The 9,846-nt window shown below is 41.8% G+C and overlaps 1 protein-coding gene across 1 annotated transcript in view; it reads left to right on the plus strand.

Moving 5' to 3' along the window:
• The window catches only part of CDCP1 (CUB domain containing protein 1), a 23,033-nt gene that overhangs the window by 4,263 nt on the left and 8,924 nt on the right, over positions 1 to 9,846 (plus strand). The window contains exons 2-4 of the mRNA XM_010712960.3: positions 4,832 to 5,035; positions 6,417 to 6,770; positions 8,068 to 8,436. Coding sequence (XP_010711262.1) covers positions 4,832 to 5,035; positions 6,417 to 6,770; positions 8,068 to 8,436 — 927 coding nt within the window. The remainder of the gene's footprint in view (positions 1 to 4,831; positions 5,036 to 6,416; positions 6,771 to 8,067; positions 8,437 to 9,846) is intronic.

The following is a 9,846-nucleotide window of genomic DNA, read 5'->3' on the forward strand; positions in this document are numbered from 1 at the left end:
CTTTCTCAGAAGAGATTTTTCCTAATATCCAACCTGAACCTCCCCTGGCGCAGCTTGAGGCCATTCCCTCTCTCCCTATCACTGTTACCTGGGAGAAAAGGCCTACCCCCACCTTGCCTCTTTTCAGGAAGTTGCAGAGAGCAATAAGGTCTCCCCTCAGCTGCCTTTTCTGTCTCACCTACTTCTGAATGCCCAGACTGCCAGTGCTGTGGGATGACAGATTTTCTTGACTTGTCTCGTCGTGGATAGAGAAGTCCCACTTGTGTCTGTTCTGTTGGCTGCCTTTGTATGACTGTGTCCCGCATGCACTCTCAAGGAGAGCATGAGACAGTTTGCTTGAGGCTGTGCCTTTTGATTTCTTGAGGGATAAAGGGAGTGTGGTCACAAGGAGAGCGCAGCTACTCAAAGTTGGAGCAAGGACTTATTTTGAGCAGCATGATGATGCCAGTGTTTCAGAGCTGTCCCTGGCTGTCCTGTGCCCGTGAATGGAACTGGGAGATTCACATGTGAGGATGGGTAATGGTGAGTGGAAATGTGACCTGCAGTTCCACAGCAGAGAGACAAAGATGTTGGTGGGTTGTTTGGCATGGGAGGAACCACAGATTGTGAAATGTGCTTCTCCATGTTGGTTAACCAGCGCCAAAGCTGGAGAACTGCACAGACATGCTCCAAGATGTCATCCTCTCACTACCTTACCATAAGGTAGGGATAAACTGTGTAAGCAAACATCCCTTTGATCAGAGGAGGCTCCTGCAGTGACTTGCATGGTGCCTTTGTGTTTCTGGTGCCCGGGTGGTAGTGGCTTGTACAGACCCACGTCTCTTAGTTTTATGCGTTGTACAGGGGCTCACATCCAGTTTGCAAAGTGAGTTTCACTTCCTACTTCAATTGAAACAACAGAAGTTAAATAACTAAAAAAGAAAAAAAAACAACAAAACAAACAAGCAGCTCAGAGTCAGTGTTCTCCCTTCTGTAATTACAGACAAGCTTGCCAAATCCCAAAGTGTCTTTTTTTCCACTTCTGGTGAAAAAAGCTTCTTAAAAAATGTCTTTCACACATGAGTTATGAGTGTCTCAATGAGCCATCTGAAAAGGTTCGAGAGAAAGGAATAGAAGTACTGAAGCTTGAGTAATGACGTAGTTATTTTTGAAGTCAAGGTACTTTATTCCTGTGAGGTGCTGCAAATTAACTTACTTAACCACTTCTGAGTGAGCGGTCTTATTGCCCTTGGGGACTGGCAGAGCTCAGCTGAACTGTGCCAGGATGGCTCAAGACATTGCCTCCTTTTTCCCTGGTGAGAAGGCAGCAAGTTGTATGACATCTCAACTGCTGTGTGTCCCCATCCTGCCCTGGTGTCAGTGCAGCCCCCTGTGAGGTGAGGGGACTGTGTCATGGTGGCACAGGAATGGGTGCCATCTCTAGGCTGGAGATCCTGCTGCAACACTTAGCAGCAACCTCTATGTGTGTATAAGCTTTGCAGCTTTCAGCTTCAACTGGGTGATTCCATGAAAACAATTGCTTCACAAAATACGGGCCTCATCTCCTGCATTGGAGGACGGGTGATCATTAAGCAATAAGCAAAGTAGGTAGTTTGCATTTTAAATGTAAACAAAATCCTATTTGCTTTATAAGGTTGAGCTCACAGCAACAGGGCTGGCTGCACTTTGTGCTGGTGATCTCCATTTGCTGCTTACAGCTCTGTCCAGTAGTTGAGTAAAGTTTAACAGTGTGTGATTTGTAGAATCATAGACTCACAGAATGGCTTGGGTTGGAAGGGATCTTAAAGACCATTTGATTCCAGCCCCCCTACCATGAACAGGGTCTTGGCTAACTTGAAGCACTTAAAGAAGGCAACTGCATGGGTAGGCATCTCAATTGGGGTTGGAGCAGTTGACTCTGGCCACTCAGGTACTGTAGATGAACTGGACAGCTGGACCGAAACCTAGAAGTATTCAGTAAGGCAGCTAGAAAATGGCTCAAGTCATCAAATTGAGGAGATATTTGCCCTTCAAAGTATTTTATGACCCATTTTTGACAAGTTGGAGTTGAGAGTGCAATGAAAATTGTGCCAGGGATTCCAGGGAAATGGCTGTGAGAGGTAGCACCTCCTAGCTGAGCCATAAGGGCATTGAGTTGGGACGCAGGAGCTGTCCCCATCATGTCCCTGTGCTGTCCTCCTGTCACGGAGCACTGGGTTGGTTGAGGCCATCCCCAAGGAAGTGAGTGGAGAGCGTTCAGAGCCCTGGGTAGAGCAGGGGCTGGCATCCAGATGCTTCATATCCGCAGAGAGCCATGCAGTCGCTCGCCTCCCCCAGCTGTCTCTGATAGTGAGTGGTGTCTGAGTCAGTCTGATCCAGCTGTTTGTCTTGTTAAGAATGGCTAAAGTTGGTGACTTCTGTCAGTTCTGTTTTTTTGGTCTGTCTGGTTGGTTTTAGTTGTCTTTTTTTTTTTTCGTTTTGTTTTGATTGTTTGACTCCATAGATTGAAGTCACAGAAAACAATCATCCATGGATCCTTATGGATAAATAGCTGCAATAAAGCTCAGTCACTCAGATCTCAAGAGGTGACTACTGGTTGGACTCTGTTCTTCTGTTCTGTTTGGCAAGGCGCTGTGCATAGCTATAAATCACTGTTCTGCCAAGTCCTTTCCTTGTACGTACACTCATGCACGTGCTCTCTGTGAGCACCACTGGCTCCGCTACCCTCCAGCTTATCTTCTGCATTGCACAGGAAAAATATGTTTAAGTGAATAAATGGGTAATTAGTGGTTATTGCAGCTAAGCTGAATTCTGCAGAATAATCTCACTTGTTTTATGCTACGCAGTTTGTTTCTAGATCGAGTTGGAGAAGCTCCAAGCAAAAAAGTTGAAGAAAGGTTTGGAAAAATTATGTTGAGTAAAATCTGGCTGGGATGCCTTGGTGGGGAGATGGGCAGTATGGAGTGATAAGGGGATGCTGTGATGAGACAGTTGTGGAGATGGAGTCCTAAATGAGGACAAGCAGTGGTGTCTGACTACAGCAGAGCAATTCAGATTAATATTTGGTCAGCTGAAGAAATAGTCAAGGAAGGCCACGGAGCTGTAATCGTGTAGAGGAAAATATTTTCAGACAGGCATCCGCCTGTGAACGACCTCCATCCAGGGCAGCCCAGGGCTGGAGGCTTCTCCTCCGACATCTTTTAGCCCAACAATTTCATCACTGTGCGGAGTGGACCCAGCCTTGGTAATGCTTTTCCTTTTTTCAAATATCCTGTGTGTCATCTGTGCAGAATTAACAAGGTGTGGAAATTCCTTCATTACGAGAAGTGTGGATGGTTACTGGTAATACAAATAGGAAGCATAGTGGGAATCATAGAGACAGATCAGGGTGAGTCATGAGGAGACTCACCAATGCTTATAAAAGCTCTGCTGTAGTCTCAATTCTGTTCTGTATTTGGCTATAATTTGGGTTTTTAGCCATTTAATTTTTTTTCTTTTAGTGACTTTGAGATTACTGGATATATTTTCTTCCTGCATGATTCTTTTTTCCCAGTTTGCCTACAAAAATGAGATCTGATAATTTGATGTAACTTAGCACATGGCTAGCAGCTGAATGCTGTTGATATTATGGCACAGTGCTCTCAGTTCTCTGACCAAATGGATTACCTGTGGGATTTGGTTTTAGCAAACTGTGCAGTAACCTGGCATAGTGCCTGGCCATGTGTGCATCTCCAGCAGGTAGCTCCACTGAACCTAATTGGGTGTACAGTCTGCACGGGTGTGCAAGAGAGAAGACACTTTTGTCCATAGATATTAACTATTGATAATGGGCTATTAGAACTTCATATCTGAATAGCATAAACTTCCAAAAAATGATGACTCTCATGATCAATAAGTGCAGTAAAATACAAACAAACGTACAGTGCTATGGAAAAATACTCAGGACTAGTCTGGAAGTAGTCATTTCTGTTCTGAAAGCTGTTTTGCCTTGAAGAGAGAGGAGGAGCAGCAGCTATTTTCTTTTCCCCACCTCTAGGAAGCTACCTCTGTGATTGCTGCCTGTGTGTTTGGGACTTCATTGCACAAGGGAAATTTCTGTGTCTCCTGGGTCCCCCTTACCTGCTGCACACCAGGCTCTGTGTTGTGCTGGGATGCACAGCACTGCTCATGGTTCAGCTGGTGCATCACAGCAGCCTTCTGCACGATCCCTTCTTCATTTCCCTCATATCTTCTCATCTTTTTTATGACTGCTAATATTATTTTTCCACAGGAAAATTCAAATTGAGAAATGCTCATACCCAAAACTGTTGTGTGGGGGCAGATATTCCTCACATTAGAGCTTCTTCCTTGCCTAGAGGATCAGAAGGCTTTCCAGCAGGGCAAAGCCAACCTGTGCAGTAGCTAATGTGGTTTTAGTAACTAGGAATGATTGAAACTCTTAACTGGTGGCCATTGGTCTGGGCACTTGGTCTGTATTGGCGTCACCAGAGTACCTCCTCTGACCTGCAGGAGTTGTTGAGGTTGACCTGGTACCCTACAGTGCAATTTAAGCTGAGGCTGAGAGCCTAAGTCTGGAAAGCAGAAATTTAAAAGGAATAATGTGAAACCCATGACGCTGGAGCAGAAGTGATCCTCCACAAATTGCATTCATGCCTCTCTGGGCACGTGCAGCAGGTGGATTTCTGTGTCATCTGAGCTGGGGGAGCTGCAGGTATTTTATGGAGGTTCAGCACTCAAGACTTACGAGACAGGTGTAAATGCTCCCTGTGATAGCACGGTGTCTCTATAGATGTGTGGTGATGCTTGTATGTGCTAGTAACACAGCACTTCTGCCTTTTTTTTCCTTCCTTAGCTTCCTTCACAATCTCCCTTCGTGCAGCGGACAACATCACAGTTACAATTAAATTGAAACCTGGTGTTTTACCTGTCTGTCGAATTCATGTAAAAAATGGACCCAGGTTTGAATTGAAGATAAGACCAGGGGAAAATGTGACTTTAATCTTCACTTGTAACACTCCTGAGAAATATTTCATGATGGAAATTCAGAAGAATATTGGTAAGCCATGTTTCTATTTTGTTTTCCTCAGTGGTGATTTTCTTCCAATAAAACTGTGCTTTTTTTTTTACTGCATCAAGGTATTGCCTATATTCTTGGCTTGGAAAAGAACTTTGGATGCTGATAGACAGCCTTGAATTACTGAAACTACTCAAGTTTAAGTCTGTATTTCAGTCTGGCAAAATGAATGTTAGCTCATTGGTTTTTGAAAATAGTTAAATGACACTTCATTGCATCAGTTGCTTTCTGACATCCCTTCTCTTGCAGTTTCTAGCCTTTCAAAGGAGTGCCCTGTCAAAAGCCTTTGAACATTGATAATAATGTCATGCTTCTTATTCATTGAATGTCTTGATTGTGCCTGTATGGACAAGACAAACATTGAGTTATGCATGTGTTTCCTTATATTAAATGAATGGTTCTGAAGACAAGAATCTGAAAATTTGAAAGTCTTGGAATTAAACTTGTATTTGTTTTGAATATAATATCTATTCTATGTCTGCGTGGTAATATATTCTTTAGTGTCATGAGCACGTACTATTTATCAACTAGATCCCAAACTTCACTTGGCACTCAGTTTTTGACTGTGTCTTCTTTATTTTTTAACTGATGTGCAGACCTTGTTATAAAGACAGTTCTTTTCATGTTTGGGGTTTTTTTTCATGTAGTTCATGCAAATAGTAATATTCATAATATTTTATGATACATATTTGTAATATATAGTTGTTTTGTGTTTTCTTTTAAGCTTAGATATAAAATATGATTCATTTTCCAGCTTGAACTATTACTATGCTGGATTTTTCTGATAAAAGTTCTCTGTTCTTCTTGAAGTATTTTGTTGACAGTTCTTAATCGCTTTTGCAAAATCTAGGCCCCAGGTTCTTATCAGGGCACCAAGGAAATGAAGGTACTGTTCACAGCAAGTAATGGAAAACATAATGATTTGACAGGCATTGTATCACAATTCTGAGTGCAGTGGCTTAAAATCAGTTCTCTAGATTCATTATTTCCATCTCTCTTAATATTGAATTCCTCCCTTTTGTTTATTCAGTTCTCTGTTCACTACATACCTTCTAAATTCTTCAGCAAACAACAAAGAATGAAATGCCCTCTGTTAGTTTAGCTGGCTCATTTGTAAAAGCAAGTTTATCCTGTCTACTCAAAGGGACAGGAGTCCTGTTTAAAGACAGGTCTTATAGGAGTGGTATGTCTTTGAATCTATGTAGAATAAAAGTTAAGTGCAACTTTAAAAAAAAATAATATATATATATATATATAAAAATACTGAAGAAGTTTAAAGAAACGATGAAAGGGGAAGTAACATATCTTATTTACTTGATGATTTTCTATAGTGTATCACGGCTGTTCTCTTTCTGCATTTTAGACTGTGTATCAGGCCCGTGTCCCTTTGGAGATGTTCATCTTTACCCACCAGGGCTACCTCGCCTTAACAGGACTTTCATCTGGGACGTGAAAGCGAGTACAAAGGCTGGACTTGAGCTGAAATTTTCTGCCCCATTAAGACAGATTCACCCAGGAGAGATATGTCCAGATTTAGTTAGCTACAACATCAACAGCTGCATCGATACAGCCACGGTCAACATTGGCACCTTCTGCAGAAATGGTTCGGTGTCTCGTGTCAAACTGCTTGGAGGAGTCATCTTGTCTCTGCACCTCCCTTGGAACTTGACTCTCACAACCTCAGGCTTTAACATTGCCAACAGATCTTCCATAAAACGTAAGCATGGAGGAGTTTATTGTCCCGTTTTCTTCCCCATGCAGTCCTCTTTTAGAAAAGGTGGTGGTGGTTAGTTTTTGTTCAGTAGCTATTCCCCATCTAGGATCGAAATGTCTTAGTAGTTTGGTTGTTCAACACAGTAATTATGCAAACTGTTGAGTTGCTGCTTTTGGTGCAATCTTTTTAAACTTCCTAAAACTTAAAGATAACAGTTTTCTTGCTTTATGTGAGACTAGATAGCATAACTAGAGTGATCCAGGAGGCTTATTTGCTAGTTGTAGTGTGTAGTTATGTTTCTTTATTTTTAAATAAAGCCTCCTTGACTTGCTTGTGTCTCAAACTAATGTCTCTCTTCAGGAGAGGAAGGTGGGAATAGGGGAGCCAATGCCTGGAGGGCACATGAGTGCCTAAATACAGATATCTGTTTCAACCTGTGCAGTAATATAACAGATTGTGAAATAATCTTTTAAAAATACCTGAAATGTGTGTAGTAGTCAATGGATTACTCTGTGATCCCATGACAGACCTTGATTCAGGATTTTTCTTGGGCTTTACTTGAATTGTGTGATTGTTGCCATCAGCTATAGACCAGATCTAGGTTTGTGTTTCTAGAATGCAGTAACAGAAGATTTGTCACTTTTGCTCTAGTGTGGCACTGTTGAGACATTCAGAAAGGTAAGGGGTGGCACTCCTTGCAGTTGCTCATAGTTACTGGCTAGAGCAGGTTGTAATCTTTGCATACATAGCTTTGCTCTGCCAAGTGCTGGGATTCATCCAAGTACAAGTCATGTTACACCATCTCTGTGGTTCTCATTCATGTTTTATCATGCATATTTGAGGCTCTGTGCTGGTGTGCTCTTTTTAGAACTCCAAAGTTTTTGGACTGAGAGCTCTCTGCTAATTTAAAAGCTGTTGTATTTGTTTAATGAAATGTGGTGAAGCAGTACTAGCGGAAGCAGTAGTCAAGCTTCATGATTGCTCTCGTTAAGCCAGGACTGGAAGTGATAACTAGGATCTTTCCTTTTCAAAAAATATAGGCCCATCCACGTGTTTGACAGGTAAACCCATTACACTGAAAATACAGCGTTAGCACATCCCTTTCCTTTTCTGTAATTGAAGGTAATAGCATTAACTCAAGTATTATGTTTTAGTCTGACATTTTTGTAATAACCTAACCTGTAAGTGCAGTGGATGAGCTCACTGTCAAATAAAAATATTCAGCTGCTGCAGTGCTACATATGCTGGTGTGTTGTCTCCAATTGCTGATAATTTTCATGATTCTTTTCTTCCATCTTAGGGTTATGCATTATTGAATCCACTCTGAAGGGGGAGTCTTCCATCATGTTGATGTCCCCAAACTATCCCTTGGGCTTTCCAGAAGATGAGCTTATGACATGGCAGTTTGTAGTCCCTTCCAACATGAGAGCAAGTGTGTTTTTCCACGACTACAGCCTTTCCAATTGCGAAAGGAAGGAGGAGAGGGTGGAGTATTACATACCTGGATCTGTCAGTAATCCTGAGGTGTTTAAGCTGAGTGACAGCCAGCCTGCCAATATTGCTGGCAGCTTCAACCTGTCTCTGCAGGGCTGTGACCAGGATGCCCAAAACCCAGGCATCCTTCGCTTGCTCTTCCAGGTCGTCGTTCAGCACCCTCAGATTGATGAGAGTGAGTACTGGTTGGTTCCTTCTGTCTCTCTCTGCATTTATTACTTTTTCCTTCTGCAGACACAAACTGGCTCTGTTGCTTTTGTTTGTAGACATTTAGTCTGAGCTCCACGAGGAAGAGAATAGTGCTTTTGTCATTCCTTTTTTTTTGAGCCCTCCTTTAGTTAAAGAGGTGGCTTGTTGAGCAGAACTGAGGCCTGCATTACTTTATTTGCCACTGGCTACTGTAACAGGAAGATGAATGGCAAAACTGAGCTTTGCAATTTGCAGCAGGGTCAAAATGTCCATTGTAGGTTTTATACTGTATCTTGTAAATGGAGATTCCTTTCCTTTTCCAGTGCGTACACCATGTAACTGAGAAATGCCTTTAAGATCTGTGATATCAGACCTTGCACTCTTTATAAACAAAATTAAACATAGGGCAGCATTTCCTTGAGGCTATGTTCTCTCTGTAGGGATCTGATCCAATTATCTTGCAAGAACCTTCTTGATTAAATTGTCCAGGCTTGTGTGTCACCTCGCAGTCTCCCTGTCAAAGGTTTTGTAGCATCCCAACACTCTCATCCTCAGTTCTTTATCTGTCTAGTCTGTTCACAAACAGCAAATGCTCCTTTGTGTACATTTATTGTGTTACATCTCGGAAGCCAGACAGAGAGAAAACATTGCATTCAGTTAATCACCTTTATCTCTGCTCTACTTTGGAAAGCAAAGAATCATTTTAATATATTTATAGCCAAGATAATAACCATCTAAAAAATAAATTATAAAAAAAGGTTGTTGTTTATTTTATGAAGTGCAAGCAATAAACTGCTTGGATTTGAGGAAGAGCGGTGGCTTCTCTAGGGATTTCATAGGATTTCATGAGTGATTTTAGTTATGTAAGTTCATCAAAGATTCAAATTCAGCCCTCAGGACCATATTGAAACTTACCTTGTGTGTCGTGTGCAAGTTAAGCATGGTTCTTATTAAAAATGCATCAGTATCTACACATTCTCAAAGCTTCCCAAACATTTTGGTATTCCACAGCTGTCTGTGATGCTTGTTTTTAAGTAAGGGGAAAATTCAGCTATTTTCCAATCAAAATAACTTTTCAGTCTGATCTTGTGCTTAGCTGCTGAAAACACCTGAAGAGTTAATAACCCTGTGGTGAAAATCCTAGGTTGTTTGCTTGATCATGGCAATGACCTGAAGATTTCTAACTTGCTGAGGAGTGTATTCTATCTTCTCATTCTGTCAATAATGAAAATATTAGGAAGTTCTGGTCTCAGTACTTACCCAGTAGGGTAGACCACTAATGAATGTCCTCCAGACAGACTTTATGCTGCTGATCACAAACCTTTCAAGGTCACAGAATCACAGGGTTGGAAGGGACCTCAAGGATCATGAATCTCCAACCCCCCTGCCACATGCA

Source organism: Meleagris gallopavo, chromosome 6, assembly GCF_000146605.3.
Source record: "Meleagris gallopavo isolate NT-WF06-2002-E0010 breed Aviagen turkey brand Nicholas breeding stock chromosome 6, Turkey_5.1, whole genome shotgun sequence".
Lineage (NCBI taxonomy): Eukaryota > Metazoa > Chordata > Aves > Galliformes > Phasianidae > Meleagris > Meleagris gallopavo.